The sequence below is a fragment of the Oncorhynchus mykiss genome, chromosome 7, assembly GCF_057628025.1.
Source record: "Oncorhynchus mykiss isolate SJ-2025 chromosome 7, ASM5762802v1, whole genome shotgun sequence".
Lineage (NCBI taxonomy): Eukaryota > Metazoa > Chordata > Actinopteri > Salmoniformes > Salmonidae > Oncorhynchus > Oncorhynchus mykiss.
In genome coordinates this window covers 4,145,479-4,167,553 of record NC_143028.1, presented here as the reverse complement: position 1 = coordinate 4,167,553, position 22,075 = coordinate 4,145,479, and the positions used below count along the sequence as shown (strand labels likewise).

Sequence of the window (22,075 nt, the reverse complement as noted above, 5' to 3'; positions counted from 1 at the left end):
TATAAAAGGCCACAGATGAGTGCTCCTGTTTTGGAGGAAAATGGAAGTCAATGATGAAGCAAGAGCTAGAGCTAGAGGTGAGAGTTAGGGGAGGAAGAGGATGAGGAGGACGGGGAGGACGGGGAGGATGGGGAGGAAGAGGATGAGGAGGATGGGGAGAATGAGGAGGACGGGGAGGATGAGGAGGACGGGGAGGACAGGGAGAATGAGGAGGACGGGGAGGATGAAGAGGACGGGGAGAATGAGGAGGACGGGGAGGATGAGCAGGACGGGGAGGAAGAGGATGAGGAGGACGGGGAGAATGAGGAGGACGGGGAGGATGAGGAGGACGGGGAGGACGGGGAGGAAGAGGATGAGGAGGACGGGGAGGATGAGGAGGACAGGGAGGATGAGGAGGACGGGGAGGACGGGGAGGAAGAGGATGAGGAGGACGGGGAGGATGAGGAGGACAGGGAGGATGAGGAGGACGGGGAGGATGAGGAAGCACAGTTGTCTCAGATGAGATCAGGGCCACATTGGTTGACCATGTGCTCAACCATTGATTGAGTATGAGGGAGGTTGGGCAGAGAGTTCAGCCCAACCTGAGCCGCTACATGGTTGCATCTATCATCCGTACATTCAGAAATGACAACCGGTAAGTTACCTACCATCTACACTATGCTCTTTATGTATGTGTATTGTAGTATACTGCAGACTGACATATCAGTAGGCCTCTGTTACTCAGGGATTGTTGGCCAATGTTACAGTAATGTAATTTCATATGGAAAGAAAATAGATTATTTTAGCTTACTGTAACCTATCATATTTGTGGATATTCTGCAGAACTGAGACGGCCAGGCCATGATGGAAGACACCGGCTGTTCACACCAGAACAGAGACGGTCAGGCCATGGTGGAAGACACCGGCTGTTCACACCAGAACAGAGACGGTCAGGCCATGATGGAAGACACCGGCTGTTCACACCAGAACAGAGACGGTCAGGCCATGGTGGAAGACACCGGCTGTTCACACCAGAACAGAGACGGTCAGGCCATGGTGGAAGACACCGGCTGTTCACACCAGAACTGAGAGACGGTCAGGCCATGATGGAAGACACCGGCTGTTCACACCAAAACAGAGACGGTCAGGCCATGATGGAAGACACCGGCTGTTCACACCAGAACAGAGACGGCCAGGCCATGATGGAAGACACCGGCTGTTCACACCAGAACAGAGACGGCCAGGCCATGATGGAAGACACCGGCTGTTCACACCAGAACAGAGACGGCCAGGCCATGATGGAAGACACCAGCTGTTCACACCAGAACAGAGACAGCCAGGCCATGATGGAAGACACCGGCTGTTCACACCAGAACAGAGACGGCCAGGCCATGATGGAAGACACCGGCTGTTCACACCAGAACTGAGACGGTCAGGCCATGATGGAAGACACCGGCTGTTCACACCAGAACAGAGACGGGTCAGGCCATGATGGAAGACACCGGCTGTTCACACCAGAACAGAGATGGTCAGGCCATGATGGAAGACACCGGCTGTTCACACCAGAACAGTAGACCGCTATTGAGAACATGGTGGTAGCAAACAGTACCATTAGAGTATGAAAAATCCAGAACCACATAATTGCAGACAACACAATATTCAATAACATTCACCAGGTGGGCTTGTCTACATTGTGTTACAGCACAACCGAATCTGGATGAAACAGGTCTACAAGGTGCCATTTCAGCAAAACTCAGAGGGTTAAAGAACAGTGCTATGAAAATGTGCAAGTAAGTACTATATACTGTGAATTTACTATCATATCAGCACTGTATAGACACATCACAGTACTGTAATCCATTTTATTGTGCCTCGCCATATTGACTGCTCTAGGTCTATGTCACATATTGTCTTGTCTGTTTCAGAGAGTCTTGGAGCTGGATGCCGCTGCAATTCAGCATGTTTATATATACATTGATGAGGCTGGCTTCAACCTAGCCAAAAGGGGACATGGACGGAACATTATTGGCCACCGTGCCATTGTGAATGTCCCTGGACAGCGTGGAGGGAATATCACCATGTGCGCAGCTGTTAGCCAGCGAGGCGTCCATCACCATGCCAACCTTGGTCCCTACAACACCGTCCTTCTCATCACATTCCTGGACACACTACATGGCTTCCTCATTCCAGCCGAGCAGAGGGGTGGACCAGAGCAGCCCAGGTATGTTGTCATCCGGGACAACGTGAGTTTCCACCAGGCTGCTCTGGTCCGCAACTGGTTCATCGACCACCCACAATGTATTGTTCTATACCTCCCATCATATTCCCCATTACTAAACCCAATTGAAGAGTTTTTTCAGCATGGCGATGGAAGGTGTATGATCGCCATCCCCTCGCACACATGCCTTTTCTCCAGGCAATGGAGGATGCATGTGGTGGAGTTGACGTGGAGGCTTTCGGCGGCTGGATCCGTCATTTCCCCGTTGTTTAGCCAGGGAGAACATCACTTATGATGTGGATGAGGTGCTGTGGCCAGACCAAAATAGGAGGCAGGATGCAGCCAAATGTCTTTTTTCTTATATTTGCATGTGTTGTTGAAATAATGAGCCACTTTCATTTTTGTATCTTACTGAATGTTTTTCCTGGTTTTCTCCTGTTGGGTATGGAAAGGGTTGCACACAAAACACAAGTGTTCAAAAATACTGCATTTTGGAAATAAATGAATGTTTTTGTTACTGTATTGCATTTGTTTATGTATATTTGAGTAGGTATACTGTAACAACCTTCCACAGCCAGCTACAGTGTAACACCTTAAATGCAAAAGGCATAAACCCACTGATAGGATATACTTAGTGTTTTGTTTTGAGCACATCAGTGTGTTGGTTGGTTGACAGATCTCTTAATAAGACGCAACAAACTATTTTGGAAAGAAATTAAGCCGTTTTGAATGCAGTGTTTGCTTTTGCTAGAGATTTGGAGTTTTGTGTTTTGGGGAAATGGCCCAAAGATTCAAACGTTTTCTGCCCTCGAATTGGGTTCCCATGCAAAACTAGACAGATAACTAAGTCTTCAATAAAAGTCCCAAGGCTTGACTATTCTTGAATGAATATATTGAAAACTGTTGTTAAACTGCAAAATGCAGAATAATATTCTTCAGTATTCAATTCCCATCATCAGCTGTACATTATACAGTAAGTTGCATAAATACAAAGCAAGTGCCATGGTCCCATGTATCTTGCATGATACCAAACCAGATAGCAAATTACCATATGAGCAGCAACTAGCCAAACCCTTTCATTACACTAATGTGCAAACACCTCTGTACAATAAAGCATATTACACTAGGAACAGTAACAAAACTACAGCATTGTATGTTTAACAATTTGTTTATGACACACGAGCAACCTAATACAGCTGACAGCATACATGAAAGGCAATTTGTGAGTAAATGCAACCAACTAACATTGATAAGTAAGCAATTCTATCAATAAGATTATCATCACTAGCTTTAGCTGCTTCTCTGCGTGCAGAACGACAACTCTACTTGTTTCCGTAGTCTAAGTACCAGAAAGTTCCACTAGGGGGCGATAAACACCATGGAACACAATCAAAAGCCATTTTAACCGCTGTAATTAAAATAATCTGTCACCGTCTAAATTGATGGCAGCACAAAACGTGTGTAAACATTGGTGGAAAACTTTTAAAACTCCAGTCCATGTGCTGACCTGGCTTTGCTCAGACTGTATGTATGACTTTGCTCAATGTATCACTTCTCAAGATATGACGCAGACACGAGGCGGGTGGTTCGGTTCTCAGAATATTTCATAACAAAAGGTGCAGGTCAAAGGCAGGCATAGGTTCGTAGTCCAAGGCAGAGTCAAAAAGGGACACAGCGGCAGGCAGGCAGGTCTTAAACAGGAAGAAAGACTAGAAAGACTAGAAAACATGCTGGTAAGACCTGACAAAACAAGATGAACTGGCAACAAACAGAAAACACAGGTATAAATACACAGGGGATAAAGGGGGAAAAAATAGGAGACACCTGGTGGGGAGTGGGGACAAGGACAAGGCAGGTGAAACAGATCCGGTTGTGACACAATGACTGTATCTATGACTTGGTTTTACTCAATGACTATTTATTACTTGGCTTTCCTCAATGACTAGATGATTTGGCTTTGCTCAATGACTGTATATATGACTCGGCTTTGCTCAATGACTACCTACCAAAGGTTCCACTGTGTCCATTACAATGGATAAAAACATCTATTATTGAAGATGCCCAATCTTCAGAGATAACAATAGAACATGAAGACAAAGATACTGGTATCCATCTGTGGCCATGCTTTTCCCTAAATGATTATGACAAGTCCATCTCCAGAATAGCCTAATCTTTTGAATACGGTGTAGTAAAAAAACAGCAACAACAGATAACATTAACTAGCTAAGGTTAGCGTGCTAGCTAGGTAGCTACACTAACAGCTGTCAGTTACCTATTTGTTGATGTATGTCCACTCCACATGGAAAAATCACCAGTCACCACATTTCTTCCCACCCACAATTCGTGAATATGTAAGCCTGTAAATTGTCTGGTCATATTTCGGAGGTGGATCCAAAACAAGAATTTCCTGCAGTAGGCAGGAATTACGTCGAAATGAGGGCAGCATTGTCCTCTGGTGGGTCCTTTAATATAAGGTCAAGTACAGGTAGGCCAACGGCCAAAATAAAGGAAACACTAACATAAAGTGTCTTAACAGGGCGTTGGGACACCACAAGCCAGCAGAACCGTTTCATTGCGCCTTGGCATAGATTGTACAAATGTCTGGAACTCTTTCGGAGGAATGTGACACCATTCTTTGGGGAGCAATTCCATGATTTGGTGTTTTGTTGATGGAACACTGCTCAAGCGCCACTCCAGAATCTCCCATAAGTGTCCAATTGGGTTGAGCCTGGTGACTGAGACCGACACAAATACCCTTTAAACCCACTATAATCCTTCGAGACCTCTCTTTCAAAGCAGAATATATATGTATATAATGAAGAGATGTTCTTGTCTCCGCCCTAACAATGGGAGTCGATGTCCCAAAGGTGAGAAGGCAGGAGGTCTGCTTAATAAACAGAATGTAGTATTCCCACATGGGATTGGACCCTTTCACTTCGCCTCTTCCTCTCTGTTCAAAGTCACTGAGATCTCTTCTTCTATCCATGGTAGCCAAAATAATGAGCAACTGGGCATTTCTACACATGACCCTAAGCATGATGGGATGTTAATTGCTTAATTAACTCAGGAACCACACCTGTGTGGAAGCACCTGCTTTTAATATACTTTGTATCCATCGTTTACTCAAGTGTTTCCTTTATTTTGAGAGTTACATGCACATAACAGTTCATACAAGACGATCCCTCAGTTGTTGGTGATCCTGTGTATCAGACATCTGTATGAATGTACACTTCCTACTCAGGCTGTGTAACATTTCAGCAAAATGGTATGTTACTGCTGAACACTTATTGAACGAGGAACTTCATTTCAACGGCAATTCCTCCGCATATTCATAATCACCAAACCAAATCACTTTGTGCACGGGGGCATTGTCATGCTGAAATAGGAAAGGACCTTCCCCAAACTGTTGCCACAAAGTACAGAATAGTCTAGAATATCATTGTATGCTGTAGCGTTAAGATTTCCTTTCACTGGAACTAGGGGGCATAGCGCGACCCATGAAAAACAGCCCCAGACCATTATTCCTCCTCCACCAAACTTTACAGTTGGTACTATGCATTGGGGCAGGTAGCTTTCTCCTGGCATCCGCCATACCCAGATTCGTCCGTCGGACTACCAGATGGTGAAGCATGATTCATCACTCCAGAGAACGCCTTTCCACTGCTCCAAAGTACAAATGGCAGCAAGCTTTACACCACTCCAGCTGACGCTTGGCATTGCGCATTGTGCTCTTAGGCTTCTGTGTGGCTGTTCGGTCATTGAAACCCATTTCATGGAGCTCCCAACAAACAGTTATTGTGTTGCTTCCAGAGGCCGTTTGAAATTCAGTAGTGAGTGTTGCAACCGAGGACAGAGGGGTTTTTACCCGCTACAGGCTTCAGCCCTTGGCAGTCCCATTCTGTGAGCTTGTGTGGCCTACCTCTTCAAGGCTGAGGCGTTGTTGCTCCTGGATGTTTCCACTTCACAATAACCGCACTTACAGTTGACCAGAGCAGAAATTTGACGAATTGATTTGTTGGAAAGGTGGCATCCTATGATGGTGCCATGTTGAAAGTCACTGAGGTCTTCAGTAAGGCCAATCTACAGCCAATGTTTTCCCATGGAGATTGCATGGCTGTGTGCTTGATTTTATACACCTGTCAGCAAAGGATGTGGCTGAAATAGCCGAATCCACTCACCTGAAATGGTGTCCACATACTCTTGTATATATAGTGAATGTTGACACTGGTATTGTGCTTGTATTGTGCTGAAAATTAGGTTGATAAGTGATGGAGTTGCCCTTTAAGGATTTTATTGAATAAGGAACTTAATTTAAGGCCTATTTCATGCTCTCTTCTCCATTTGGTGTTTACAGCCACCTTGACTTCAACAATCCGACCAGGGGACACAAACCAGAATGCAATGTTTTGTTCAAATGCCTTTTCCCTCACCGTCTGTAACTCTGTGTTGTTGTATGTGTCGCACTGCTTTGCTTTATCTTGGCCAGGTCGCAGTTGTAAATGAGAACTTGTTCAACTGGCCTACCTGGTTAAATAAAGGTGTTCTCAACTGGCCTACCTGGTTAAATAAAGGTGTTCTCAACTGGCCTACCTGGTTAAATAAAGGTGTTCTCAACTGGCCTACCTGGTTAAATAAAGGTGTTCTCAACTGGCCTACCTGGTTAAATAAAGGTGTTCTCAACTGGCCTACCTGGTTAAATAAAGGTGTTCTCAACTGGCCTACCTGGTAAAATAAATGTGAAAAAAAAGAAAAATGTTTAGCTTAGCTCAGCTTAGTCATCGAACTATTGGAAAAAGTCAAGCCTTTGTATGCCTGTTCCAAACTCCTCGAAAAGAGAAAGCTATCCGTATTGAGTTTGTGGTTAGCAAGTTTTTCTTGCGTCAAGCAACCCAGGTCACCCCCCACTGTTTGCTACACTGGTGTCAGAAGTATGATGTATGTGCAAGCTAGCAGTGATGTTGAGATGCATCCCCTTCCACAGATCCTGTTTCTTCTTTATTATTTTTCATTCATTTTTATTAAAATGTTTAATATCGGCCCCAATTTCTATACATTACACCTGCAAGTGCTCTTAACATCAAAAGTAAAGACATTTTCTTAAGTAGGCCATACAATTAAAGATGGAATCCATAAAAACAATTAGCATGTCTTCATTGTTGGTACAAAAGTGGAACTGCTTTCATCACTTCTGGAACGAGGTCTTGAAGAGGGATGTGGATCTTGAAAAGATTAGAAAACATTAATCACAACATGTTAGTGGTCCTGATTTGACCTGTGATGGTTATTCTAATTACAATGACCACATGAATGACAACCTACAACCTACTTTGAACCTACTGGAACCTAATTATTGTCACAGAAGCGCCGCTTCACATATGTAAGCCGTGTACAGAGGTAGCTGTAGACTGAAGACACTGTGTACTGGAAAGAGAAAAATGACTTGTGTGAGATCCACAGCAGTACTGACTCTTGTTTAACAGCTCCATTATGACAGTTTCACTTCTATTTTTCTTTTTTAAGTGTCTCCCTGAAGAGGCACATGATTGATGATGTATAATTTCATCATTTGGCAAAGATTTGAAATAGCACTATATACTGTACCAACTCCATGATAGAAAGAAAGGTGTTCCTCATGTTTGGTATACTAAGTGTATACAGATGTATAATCTTAATTTGAGCCAGTTTACTACATCAGGAAAATAACTCTGCAGCAACAGGAAATGTGAATTGTTATGTGGATTATATGGATCATGGACATTTTTATAGGGGTTGATATTCTTTGTTAGGGCAAATCAAGACTGAAACTTCATAGTGGAAATTACAAACTTTAGAAGCCTTTTTAAAAATGCAAATACACTACTAGTTTGCATTTCAGCAACAAAAGAGTGATCAAATGAAGATCCTACGTCTGTAGTTATATCATTTGCAATGATTTGACAAACCATTATATTGCTCCGAATCACAGATAGACTGCCAGAACGAGGCCTTGTAGAGGGACGTGGATCTTGAAAAGATTAGGAAACATAAAACACAAGATGTTGGTGCTGATTTGACCTGTGATGATTACTGTATCACATTGACCACATGAATGACCACACAATAGAACCTACTGTGAATGAAAACGTAGTTGTAGCCTGAAGACACTGCCCACTGGAAAGAGAATAATGACTTGTGTCAGATCCAAAACAGTTCTGACTGTTGTTTAACAGCTCCATTAATTCATTTATTTCAATTTGACTGATTTCCTTATATGATCTATGACTCAGTCAAATCTTTGAAATTGTTGCATGTTGTGTTAATATTTTTGTTCATTATAGCAGTTGATGATCTATAGTTACTTTTATAATTTGCAGTAATTTGACATACCATGACACCGTTTAGAATCCAAGCTAGAAAGCCACAACTTCTGGTCTGTAAAATAAAGGAGAGGAAGAATGAGTACATCAAATACAGAGATACTGTATTCAAAATGATGATTAATTGACATCATACATTGTAAAGCTTCTGCTTAATCTTTTTGATTACTTATTTCCTTATATGAACTGGAAATCAGTAAAAATCTTTGAAATTGTTGCACGTTGCGTTTATATTCTTGTTCAGTATAGTAGTTGCTGATGTATGGTTACTTTTTCTCATACCATGGCAGCGTTTAGAATCCAAGCTAGACAGTCACGATTTCTGGCCTGTAAAAAAAGGAGAGGAAAAATGAATACCGTACATCAAATAGAGAAATACTGTATTCAAAATGATGATTAATTGATACCATACCACAGGATCTATGTCAAACTTCTGCCTAATATTTCTGACTGCTGCATCATTGTGAGGACAGTCCAGTAGTCCCTGGCTCTCATGGAACAGACAGTCCACTGTGTCAAACTTCTGCCTAATATTTCTGACTGCTGCATCATTGCGAGGACAGTCCAGTAGTCCCTGGCTCTCATGGAACAGACAGTCCACTGTGAGTATTACATCACTTCTGGTCACTAGTCTGCTGCTGTAAGGTACAGTGTAGTCTGGGTTGAAGGTGTGATGCAGCACTACCAGAATGACATCTTTACCCACTGTCAAGAAAGAGAATGTGGGAATACGTCAAAATTAACCTATAAGCCTCTCAAATAAACAATTTAGTCATGTCATTCATGCCGTTGGTACATTTGAGGAAAACTGGTGTGGAAAGAGAATATCTAGTATAGAAGGAAATAACATTGTTTAGGAAGTCATATTTGGGATGAGTTACTGTACTTGGAATCTGTTGCAGTGCTGCTTCAATATCAGTCCCGGCGCGGGAGACGATGGGACAGAAAGCCATGATGACATCACTCTCCACTGGAGACTTGACTTCCGTAAAACATCTTGTGGTGTTGTTGAGTCGTCTCATAAACTGAATATGAGTTTCCAAAGTATTGCCAGTCTCAACTGTGTAGTACTTCATATTGTGTGCCACTGATTTTAAACAGACAACAAAGAGGAAGGTCAAAAAGGTCATTGATAAAAGTATTAATGTTTTTGTTAATTGGAACAATGTTCATAGTTCAGCCAGATATAAGAGCATTGTAGGTTTAACCATTTACTTTATAGTGCACCCCTTCATCAAAATATTACATTATACATAAGAGCCCTGTTGAAAATTACCTTTGTGTTCAATCATGGATCTAAAGGAAGTGAATGAACAGACAAATGGGTTTATTAGTCTAGATAGATACATTCAGGATAGGAAAACATGTACAACAACCAGTGTGCAAACCATCTGTCTTATATGTTTCTTAATTCCATTATTTTACTTTTTGATTGTAGTGAATTGTTAGATATTACTAGATTAGATAAGCGTTTCGCTACACCTGCAATAACATCTGCTAAATATATGTATGCAACTAATACAATTTGATTTGATCTTTCTCCATGGTGTGAGCTGCATACATTAGCGTGAAGCTATTTCACATTCTAAACTTTCACTTTCACTCTATTATCTTTCACAGTATCCGGCTCTAGAGTACTTTACCACCCCAGTCCTTCCACTGGACCACATGATTTCTTGGAATTAGACAGTGAAGGTAATGTGTTATTGTAAATGTATTTACTGCCTCTGTTCTATTCTACATTTATAGAATTACTCACCTAAAAAACATTCCATTCAATTCTGCACTACCAGTTTCCACATAACCAAGTGTACTGTTTTATTCCTGCTGTAGATATAATATCTATCACAAAACCTTTCACGACACCCACCCAACTGTAAATGATAGCTATGGTGTTCATATTGAAAATGAATTGTCAAATGAAATGAGGAAAATAGACTTACCCTGCAGCTATGGGACTCGTTTCTGTTGACTGTATTGCAGTTGTGGCTTAAAGTGATTTGTTCTAATAGCTAAGAGAAAGTGAAACTAAATAGCATGAGCTAATAAGGGGAGGGGCAATTTTTTCAGAAAGTCACAAATGTTGAGTTTACACAGGCAGCTGCATTCTGATTTTTCTTCCGCTAATTGGTCTTTTGACCAATCACATCATATCTTTTTCAGAGCTGATCTGATTGGTCAGAAGACCAATTGGTGAAAACAATATAAGAATTGGGCTGCCTGTGTGAATGCAACCATCTAAGCAATCTACAGTTCAAACAACAAAGTGAGCACAACTGATTTGGTAAACAGCTGAGGAATGGGTCTGGAAAAATGTAACCACACTCACATTTATAGACAGACCTATGGATGCACCACCATCCATGATATAGAAATTATAGTTTTAGACAAGGTTGGAGGCTATGCAGTCTTTGTTTACAATTACACATTTAAAAACAATGGAATAAAACAAGCTTATATTTTGGGTTCTGATGGGGTTGACAGTTGAAGTAATCTCATAGTGCAATTAGAATTTATAGTCTTTAAGAATCAATGTGTGTATATATAATTAATTCAAAAGTCCAAAAATGTATGTACCAATAGCAGATTGCCACTTTAATATAAGGTAAATAACAGTAGTTAGACCAAGCACAATTTACATTTGTTTGCTCGCCTCAATTGCTTAAAAATCTGTCCTCTCGTCCCCTTCACCTGCACTGATTGGAAAGACTTGACAGGTGAAAACAACATGGTGGAAGCTCATCTTTAGTCCATTGTCTTATGTATCCCTGCGCATTGACTCAGTACCGGTAGTTCCTGTATAAAGCCTCGTTATTGATATTTTATTGTGTTACTTTTTATTGAATTTTTTACTTTTTTTTATTTGGTAAATAATATTTAAACTATTTCTTGAACTGCATTGTTGGTCAAGGGCTCATAAGTAAGTATTTCACGCTAAGGTCTACTACACCTGTTGTGTTCCGCACATGTGACCCCAAAAAATTATTTGATAGAACATTTGATTTGATAGTGATACTGGCCGTCTCCACTCCTGGCACCCGTGGTAGAATATCATTAGGTTGAAATGTAGAATTAATGCCACGTTTAAAACAACTCAGAGCTTGGAAGTCTCAGACTTCAGTGCATTCTAAACAACGGTTAATCAGAAAATAAATGGGGGGGAAAAATTGTTTGAATGGTCATTTAATTCTTCCAATTCGGGAACTCGGGCCCATTTCTAAAGCTCTGACTTTCTGACCTGAGGATCACTGACATCATGGTTAATTTTTTCAAATTGCCAGTTGTTTTGAACGCAGCATATTTTCAACCAGAGATCATAATTCATGTTCTATAACGTGCAGCCCCACCCCATAGGGGAGATCTGCTCTGAGGTGGTTTCCCCTGCTGCCTAGGCAGCGAATAGCCTGAGAGAAAATTATGCACCCAACTGCAGCCAATGGGAGTACAGGTGTCCCTATATAAGGGGATGCTTCCCCTCAATCAGCCTCCCATTATTTTCAGCGACTGGACTGAAGAAGCCGAGAAAATAAGTCTCAGGACGAACCTGATGTCGATCTCTAAGTCCTCGACGTCGTCCTTCTAAATGAGCATACCATTTCCACCCAACCCAAAAGCTCTTTTATGAGCTCAGTGTCGCTGCTCCACTATGGCGACTGTAGACTCACACAACTTATGTTTTGTGTGCCTAGGATCACAGCACGCTAGGGGCGGCCTCACAGATCCCCCGGAATGCCCTAGCATGTTGCCTCTAGAGAAGACGAAGATATTGGGAAGTGTTTGGATTTTTCTCTCGAACCCCCCCTCCCAATGGAGAGTGCAAGGTTTTTCTCATCCTTGGGCGAGGAAGAGACGGGCTCTGAAATTTCAGCAGCCCTCTCCTACGCAACAGCCTCTCTCTCTGCGCTCTGATTTTCCAGGGCTCATTGAGCGAGATGGCTGGAGATCACGCTGCCCTCCATTCTCTCCAACCCGGAAGTAGATATGATGGAGGGCGGCCCCTACTCTAGACCAAAAAGAGCGGTGGTGCCACTGGGAGCCGGCAAAAATCTTTACACCCCATTCACCAGAGTGGACGGCAGACGACCCCAGGGGATCCCCAGGCTCGAGGACACCATGGCTGCGTACCTCGTCCCGGGTATGAGCTCCTGGCCGTCACCCAGAAAACCCACTCTACCTACAACAAAGGACCAGCTCACAGCTCAGCTGGTAGAGAAGTCCTTTGCACTAGAGGTCCAGGCTGTAGCAGCAGCGAATAATATTGCCCTTCTGGCAGCCTCTCTGTCCCTTCTCACCACGTAACACTGAGCTGTCAGGAGAGGAGATATAAGAGGCGTCGAGAATTTCCGACGCCATACTTCATCTCACCCAGGCGTCGGCTGTGTGTGTGGGAAGGTCCATGGCCACTTCGGTGGTTGCGGAGTGACACCTCTAGCTGTCTTTGACGGCCATGAAGGAATCCGACAAAGCCGCCCTGCAGAACGCCCCCATGACAGAGCGTTTTGGGAAGACAGAGGAAGCAGCTATCTAGACAACTGCCATTGGCAGGAGGGTCTAGATCAAGTCCCAGAGAGGCACCCAGCTTCACTCTCTAGTAGACCTGGGTCTACAGCCAGACGGAGAGCCCGTCGAATCGCAGCACCTCGGTGGGCCGTATGGGCCCCGCACCTCCGGCACCTTCCACCTCTCCTGCAGCACCAGAGAGAGCAGCCGCTCCACAGGCTATATTCGCCCTACTTCCTAGTGCCAAAAAAGATGGGGGGAATGAGGCCAATATTGGATCTACGCAGTCTCAACGAGGCCCTTTCGAATGCTTACGACAAAACGTCTGCTGGAATGTGTCCACACCAAAGACTTTTGAATATGCATAGACCTAAAGGACACGTACTTCCATGTGCCGGTAATCCGCGTCACCGGAAGTTCCTGCGTTTTGCCTTCCAAGCATCCCGGAGTCGCCCCTTTACTATTGACAATGAGATTGGTGTTTTGCGGGTAGCATTTAATGAAGCTGCCATTTGAGGACTTGTGAGGCGTCTGTTTCTCAAACTAGCCACTTTAATGTACTTGTCCTCTTGCTCAGTTGTGCACCAGGGCCTCCCACTCCTCTTTCTATTCTGGTTAGAGCCAGTTTGCACTGTTCTGTGAAGGGAGTAGTACACAGCGTTGTACGAGATCTTCAGTTTCTTGGTAATTTCTTGCGTGGAATAGCCTTCATTTCTCAGAACAAGAATAGTCTGACGAGTTTCAGAAGAAAGCACTTTGTTTCTGGCCATTTTGAGCCTGTAATCGAACCCACAAATGCTGATTCTCCAGATATTGAACTAGTCTAAAGAAGGCCAGTTTTATTGCTTCTTTAATCAGAACAACAGTTTTCAGCTGTGCTAACATAATTGAAAAGGGGTTTTCTAATGATCAATTAGCCTTTTAAAATGATAAACTTGGATTAGCTAACACAACGTGCCATTGGAAAACAGGAGTGATGGTTGCTGATAATGGGACACTGTATACCTAAACTCAGCAAAAAAATAAACTTTTTCAGGAACCCTGTCTTTAAAAGACCATTTGTAAAAATCCAAAGAACTTCACAGATCGTCTTTGTAAAGGGTTCAAACACTGTTTCCCATGCTTGTTCAATGAATCATAAACAATAAATGAACATGCACCTGTGGAACGATCGTTAAGACACTAACAGCTTACAGACGGTAGGCAATTAAGGCCACAGTTATGAAAACTTAGGACACTAAAGAGGCCTTTCTACTGACCCTGAAAAACACCAAAAGAAAGATGCCCAGGGTCCCTGCTCATCTGTGTGAGCGTTCCTTAGGCATGCTGCAAGGAGGCATGAGGACTGCAGATGTGGCCAGGGCAATAAATTGCAATGTCCGTACTGTGAAACGCCTAGGACAGCGCTACAGGGAGACAGGACGAACAGCTGATCGTCCTCAGTGGCAGGCCACGTGTTACAACACCTGCACAGGATCGGTACATCCAAACATCACACCTGCGGGACAAGTACAGGATGGCAACAACAACTGCCCGAGTTACACCAGGAACGCAAAATCCCTCCATCTGTGCTCAGACTGTCCGCAATAGGCTGAGAGAGGCTGGACTGAGGGCTTGTAGGTCTATTGTAAGGCAGGTCCTCACCAGACATCATCGGCAACAACGTCGCCTATGGGCACAAACCCACCGTTGCTGGACCAGACAGGACTGGCAAAAAGTGCTCTTCACTGAAGAGTCGCGGTTTTGTCTCACCAGGGATGCTGGTCGGATTCGTGTTTATCGTGGGAGGAATGAGCGTTTCACCGAGGCCTGTACTCTGGAGCGGGATCGATTTGGAGGTAGAGGGTCCGTCATGGTCTGGGGCGGTGTGTCACAGCATCATCGGACTGAGCTTGTTGTCATTGCAGGCAATCTCAACACTGTGCGTTACAGGGAAGACATCCTCCTCCCTCATGTGGTACCCTTCCTGCAGGCATGACACTGCCACCAGCCATACTGCTCGTTCTGTGCATGATTTCCTGCAAGACAGGAATGTCAGTGTTCTTCCATGGCCAGCGAAGAGCCCGGATCTCAATCCCAATGAGCACGTCTGGGAGCTGTTGGATCGGAGGGTTAGAGCTAATGCATTCCCCCCCAGAAATGTCAGGGAATTTGCAGGTGCCTTGGTGGAGGAGTAGGGTACACAGCAAGAACAGGCAAATCTGTATCTCCTCCATGAGGAGGTACACAGGATCACCAACAATGCAGCTGGTGGCCACACCAGATACTGACTGTTACTTTTGATTCTGACCCCCCCTTTGTTCAGGGACACATTATTCCATTTCTGTTAGTCACATGTCTGTGGAACTTGTTCAGTTTGTCTCAGTTGTTGACTCTTAAGTTCATGCAAATATTTACACGTTAAGTTTGCCTTAAATAAAACACAGTGAGAGGACATTTATTTTTTGCAGAGTTTATAAGACTTGGCTGTGCTGTGCTGTGCTCAATTACTGTATATATATATATATATATAAAAATAACTTGGCTTTGCTCAATGTATCACCACTCAGGATATGACCCAGATGCAGACACAGGAGGCAGATGGTTATAATAAACATTCTGTGAACCGAACCAAGGGGCATCCAAATTGGCAGGCAGAGGTTCATAGTCCAAGGCAGAGTCAAAAAGGGACAGAACAGCAGGCAAGAAGGTTGGAACCGGGAAGACTAGAAAACAAGCACTAGAGAAAACAGGAAACACACTGGTAAGACCTCACACAAGACAAACTGGCAACAGACAAACAGAAAAGGCTGGTATAAATACACAGGGGATAATGGGGAAAAATAGGAGACACCTGGTGGGGGGTGGAGACAAGCACAAGACAGCTGAAACTGATCAGGGTGTGACACAATGACTACATAGGACTTGACTAAATGAATGTGAGAGATGTTTTTCTCCATTGTAAAGAACACAGTGCAACCTTTGGTAGGTAGTCATTGAGCAAAGCCAAGTCAGAAATGGTCAATGTGCAGAACCAAGTCATATATATATATATATATATATACACACGACTTGGTTCTTCACATTGACCATTTCTGACTTGGCTTTGTTCAATGACTACCTACCAAAGGTTCCACTGTGTTCTTTACAATGGAGAAAAACATATATTATTGAAGATGCCCAAACTGTGGAGATAACAATAGAATGTGAAGTTAAAGTTATTGGTTTCCATCTGTGGCCATGCTTTTCCCTAAATGTTTATGACAACTATAGTTCCAGAATAGCCTAATCTTTTGAATACGGTGTAGTTTAAAAAAAACAGCAACATAACTTTAACATTAGCTTAGCTAGGTAGCTACACTGACAGCGGTCAGTTACCTATTTGTTGATGTTTGTCCACTCCACGTGGAAGTCACCATGACGTTCCTTCCCACCCGCAGTTCATGAATATGTAGGTCTACATGTAGTCTGCATCATTATTCAGAGATGGAACCTAAACAAGCATTTCCGCTCTTAAGCAGGAATTACATTGAAATAAGGGTGGCATTCCCCTCTGGTGGGTCCTTTAATATAAGGTCAGGTACAGGAGGCTAACTGCCAAAATAAAGGAAACCCCAACATAAAGTGTCTGAATAGGGCGTAGCTTCGTACACCTTGGCATAGATTGTAGAAGAGTCAAACTCTTTTGGAGGAATGCCATCATTTTGTTGATGGTGGTGGAAAACCCTTCTCAGGCGCCGCTCCAGAATCTCACATAAGTGTCCAATAGGGTTGAGCCTGGTGACTGAGACAGACACACATACCTTTTAAACACCCTATGCTCCTTTCAGACTTCTCTTTCAAAGCAGAATATAATGAAGAGATGTTGTCTCCACCCTAACAATGGGAGTCGATGTCCCAAAGGTGAGAAGGCAGGAGGTCTGCTTAATAAACAGAATGTCGTATTCCCACATGGACAGATTTTGATGGGATTGGACCATTTCTCTTCGCTTCTTCCTCTCTGATCAAAATCACTGAGATCTCTTCTTCTAGCCATGGAAGCCAAAATAATGGGCAACTGGGCATTTCTACGCATGACCCTAAGCATGATGGGATGTTAATTGCTTAATTAACTCAGGAACCACACCTGTGTGGAAGCACCTGTTTTCAATATACTTTATATCCATCGGTTACTCAAGTGTTTCCTTTATTTTGAGAGTTACATGCACATAACAGTTCATACAAGACTATCACTCAGTTGTTGGTGATCCTGTGTATCAGACATCTGTATGAACGTACACTTCCATTTCAGGCTGGATAACATTTCAGCAAAACATTATGTTACTGCTGAACAGTCTTATTGAACAAGGAACTTCATTTAAAGGACAATTCCTCCACATATTCATCGTCACCAAACCAGCATGTTTCTATGATCTGTGGTTACAAAGATAAGATCCTAAAAAAAATGCTTGTCAATGACATCACAGGGTAGAGTTAAAAACAGTGATTTTTACAACCGGCAGTGAGTTTCTAGCCCAAGGGAGGGTATTTTCACTGCAAATCTCAGTGTTTGAAAATGTGTTTTTAAAATGTGCTTTGATGTCATCGGGTAGAACTTAACACTGGTATTGAGCTTTGTATTGTGCTGGAAATAATGAAAATTAGGTTGAAAAGTGGTGGAGTTGCCATTTAAGGATTTGATTGAATAAGGAATTTCATTTAAGGCCTATTTGATGCTGTAGCCTCCATTTGGTGTTTACAGCCACCTTGACTTCAACAACCTGACCAGGGGACACAAACCAGAATGTACTGTTTTGTTCAAATGCCTTTTCCCTCACGTTTGAGCTCAGTTTACTCAGTCAAAGAGTGAGGCCTTTGTATGCCTGTTACCAACTCCTACAAAAGAGAAAGATATCTGTATTGAGTTTGTGGCTAGCAAGTTTTCCTTGGGTCAGGCAACCCAGGTTACCCCCCACGGTTTGCTACACTGGTGTCAGAAGTGGAATGCATGTGTAAACTAGCAGTGATGTTAAGATGTGTGCCCTTCCACTGATCCTGTTTCTTTATTCTTTTTCATTCATTTTTATGAAAATGTTTAATATCGGCCCCAATTTCTATACATTACAACTGCAAATTGTCTTACCATCAAAAGTAAAGACATTTTCTTAAGTAGGCCATGAATTTAAGATGGAATCCTTAAAAATAATTAGCACGTCTTTAATGTTGGTACAAAAGTGGACCTGATTTGACCTGTGATGGTTATTCTAATTACAATGACCACATGAATGACAACCTACAACCTACTTTGAACCTACTGGAACCTAATTATTGTCCTAGAAGCGCCGCTTCACATATGAAAGCCGTGTACAGAGGTAGCTGTAGACTGAAGACTGTGCACTGGAAAGAGAAAAATGACTTGTGTGAGATCCACAGCAGTACTGACTCTTGTTTAACAGCTCCATTATGACAGACACCATCCATAAGTTTGACTTCTATTTTTGGCCTTGCTGGCCGTGCTGCTGCTCCAGTTTCAACTGTTCTGCCTGCGGCTATGGAACCCTGACCTGTTCACCGGACGTGCTACCTGTCCCAGACCTGCTGTTTTCAACTCTCTAGAGACAGCAGGAGCGGTAGAGATACTTTTAATGATCGGCTATGAAAAGCCAACTGACATTTACTCCTGAGGTGCTGACTTGCTGCACCCTCGACAACTACTGTGGTTATCATTGTTTGACAATGCTGGTCATTTATGAACATTTGAACATCTTGGCCATGTTCTGTTATAATCTCCACCCAGCACAGCCAGAAGAGGACTGGCCACCCCTCATAGCCTGGTTCCTCTCTAGGTTTCTTCCTAGGTTTTGGCCTTTCTAGGGAGTTTTTCCTAGCCACCGTGCTTCTACACCTGCATTGCTTGCTGTTTGGGGTTTTAGGCTGGGTTTCTGTACAGCACTTTGAGATATCAGCTGATGTACGAAGGGCTATATAAATTGATTTGATTTGATTTGACTGGGGACAGCAAGGAGTCATCATGTCAGGTAGTCCTGAAGCATGGTCCTAGGGCTCAGGTCCTCTGAGAGAAAGAGAGAATTAGAGAGAGCATACTTAAATTCACACAGGACGCCGGATAAGACAGGAGAAGTACTCCAGATATAACAAACTGACCCTAGCCCCCCGACACATAAACTACTGCAGCATAAATACTGGAGGCTGAGACAGGAGGGGTCAGGAGACACTGCGGCCCCATCTGATGATACCCCCGGACAGGGCCAAACAGGAAGGATATAACCCCACCCACTTTGCCAAAGCACAGCCCCCACACCACTAGAGGGATATCTTCAACCACCAACTTACCATCCTGAGACAAGGCCGAGTATAGCCCACAAAGATCTCCGCCACAGCACAACCCAAGGGGGGGGAGCCAACCCAGACAGGAAGATCACGTCAGTGACTCAACCCACTCAAGTGACGCACCCCTTCTAGGGACGGCATGAAAGAGCACCAGTAAGCCAGTGACTCAGACCCTGTAATAGGGTTAGAGGCAGAGAAGCCCAGTGGAGAGAGGGGAACCGGCCAGGCAGAGACAGCAAGGGCGGTTAGTTGCTCCAGAGCCTTTCCGTTCATCTTCACACTCCTGGGCCAGACTACACTCAATCATATGACCCACTGAAGAGATGAGTCTTCAGTAAAGACTTAAAGGTTAAGACCGAGTCTGCGTCTCTCACATGAGTAGGCAGACCATTCCATAAAAATGGTGCTCTATAGGAGAAAGCCCTGCCTTCAGCTGTTTGCTTAGAAATTCTAGGGACGATTAGGGGGCCTGCGTCTTGTGACCGTAGCGTACGTGTAGGTATGTACGGCAGGACCAAATCAGAAAGATAGGTAGGAGCAAGCCCATGTAATGCTTTGTAGGTTAGCAGTAAAACCTTGAAATCAGCCCTTGCCTTAACAGGAAGATCCGGGTAGCCGGAAAGTAGAGCATTGCAGTAGTCTAACCTAGAAGTAACAAAAGCATGGATTAATTTTTCTGCATCATTTTTGGACAGAAAGTTTCTGATTTTTGCAATGTTACATAGATGGAAAAAAGCTGTCCTTGAAATGTTCTTGAAACAGTCTTGATATGTTCATCAAAAGAGAGATCAGGGTCCAGAGTAACGCCAAGGTTCTTCACAGTTTTATTTGAGACGACTGTACAACCATCAAGATTAATTGTCAGATTCAACAGAAGATCTCTTTGTTTCTTGGGACAAGCATCTCTGTTTTGTCCGAGTTTAAAAGTAGAAGGTTTGCAGCCATCCACTTCCTTATGTCTGAAACACAGGCTTCTAGCGAGGGCAATTTTGGGGCTTCACCATGTTTCATTGAAATGTACAGCTGTGTGTCATCCGCATAGCAGTGAAAGTTAACATTATGTTTTCGAATGACATCTCCAAGAGGTAAAATATATAGTGTTAACAACAGTGGTCCTAAAACGGAACCTTGAGGAACACCGAAATATACAGTTGATTTGTCAGAGGACAAACCATTCACAGAGACAAACTGATATCTTTCCGACAGATAAGATCTAAACCAGGCCAGAACTTGTCCGTGTAGACCAATTTGGGTTTCCAATCTCTCCAAAAGAATGTGGTGATCGATGGTATCAAAAGCAGCAGTATAGAAGGAAATAACATATGGAAGTCATATTTGGGATGAGTTACTGTACTTGGAATCTGTTGCAGTGCTGCTTCAATATCAGTCCCGGCGCGGGAGATGATGGGACAGAAAGCCATGATGACATCACTCTCCACTGGCGACTCGACTTCTGTAAAACATCTTGTGGTGTTGTTGAGTTGTCTCATAAACTGAATATGAGAATCCAAAGTATTGCCAGTCTCAACTGTGTAGTATTTCAACTCGTGTGCTACTTAGACAAGAAAGAGAAAAGTCAAAAAGGTAATTGATAAAAGTATTCATGTTTTTGTTAACTGGCACAATGGATATTTGGTTCATACTTCAGACAGATATGAGTACTGTTGGTTTAACCATTTACTTTATAGTGCACCACTTAATCAAAATATAAAATGACTCAAAAGAGCCCTGTTGAAAATTACCTTTGCATTCAATCATGGATCTGAAGGAAGTGAATAAACAGACAAATGTTTTTTTAGATAGATACATTCAGGATCGGCAAACTACAACCAGTGTGCAAACCATGAAGATAAAATATATTTCTCTACAGTGCAAACTGTGTACAGCAGCGTGAGGCTATTTGACATTCTAAACATGCACTTTTTTGCTCTAGTCTTTCACAGTATCCGGCTCTAGAGTACTTCACCACCTCACTCCTTCCACTGGACCACATGATTTCTTGGAATTAGAAAGTGAAAACAATGTGTTATTGTAAATGGACTTACTGACTCAGTTCTATTCTACATTCATAGAATTACTCATGTAAAAAACATTCCATTAAATTCTGCACTACCAGTTTCTACTTAACCATGTGTACCGTTTTATTCCTGTTGTAGACAGAATATTAAATGATCACAAAACCTTTCATGACACCCACCCAACTGTAAATGATAGTTATGATGTTCATATTGAACATGAATTGTCAATGAAAGGAAATGAGGAAACTAGATTTACCCTGCAACTGTGGGATTATTTTCTGTTGACTGTATTGCAGTTGTGGTTTGAAGTGATCTGTCCCAATCGCTAAACTAAGAGAAAGTGAAACCTAACAACATGCGATAAATAAGGGGTTATATCATAAAAATTATTGAAAAATAAAATGTGCCTTTTGGTTTTAATTTAAGGTTTGACATAAGGTTAGCTGTGTGGTTAAGATTAGAGTAAATATTATATTTAAAACCACAATTGAAAACGATAAATTGCAGAAATAGGCGGGGTTGATGACTTTGTGTTTGTGGTATCTAGTGGCGACCGATAAGGGGAGGAGGCTATTTTATTAGAAATGCACTATAGTTCAAACAACAAAGCAGAAACTCGACACATATTTGGTAAACAGCTGATGGATGGGGCTGGAGAAAGGTGACCACTCTCACATTCACAGACGGAGTTATGA

At 42.9% G+C, this 22,075-nt stretch overlaps 1 protein-coding gene and 1 long non-coding RNA gene across 3 annotated transcripts; both read right to left on the bottom strand.

Annotated features, from left to right (window-relative positions):
• Positions 1–7,184: 7,184 nt before the first annotated feature.
• On the bottom strand, positions 7,185–10,607 carry LOC118965223 (uncharacterized). Of its 2 annotated transcripts, XM_090239874.1 has the most exons (10): positions 10,497–10,607; positions 9,830–9,849; positions 9,440–9,640; positions 8,966–9,258; positions 8,836–8,880; positions 8,564–8,608; positions 8,308–8,347; positions 8,140–8,201; positions 7,524–7,618; positions 7,185–7,416 (listed from the first exon to the last, which is right to left on the bottom strand). In XM_090239874.1, the coding sequence occupies exons 2-9, from the start codon at positions 9,843–9,845 to the stop codon at positions 7,541–7,543; spliced, it is 780 nt and encodes a 259-aa protein (XP_090096000.1). In that variant the 5' UTR covers positions 9,846–9,849; positions 10,497–10,607; the 3' UTR covers positions 7,185–7,416; positions 7,524–7,540. The 2 variants fall into 2 exon arrangements, with proteins under 2 accessions (XP_090096000.1, XP_090096001.1); XM_090239875.1 differs by lacking the exons at positions 7,524–7,618; positions 8,140–8,201 and having other exon boundaries at positions 10,497–10,605.
• Positions 10,608–20,716: 10,109 nt separating this feature from the next.
• LOC149982217 (uncharacterized) lies at positions 20,717–21,717 on the bottom strand. The gene is made up of 3 exons (XR_016497013.1): positions 21,637–21,717; positions 21,105–21,124; positions 20,717–20,914 (listed from the first exon to the last, which is right to left on the bottom strand). It is a non-coding gene; the product is annotated as an uncharacterized LOC149982217 (long non-coding RNA).
• Positions 21,718–22,075: the final 358 nt, after the last annotated feature.

Coding starts and splice junctions, on each gene's coding strand:
- LOC118965223 (XM_090239874.1), bottom strand. Junction 8,609..8,835: donor GGATTCTAAACGCTGCCATG/GTATGAGAAAAA, acceptor TTTATTTTACAG/ACCAGAAGTTGTGGCTTTCT. Junction 8,348..8,563: donor GGATTCTAAACGGTGTCATG/GTATGTCAAATT, acceptor TTCTCTTTCCAG/TGGGCAGTGTCTTCAGGCTA.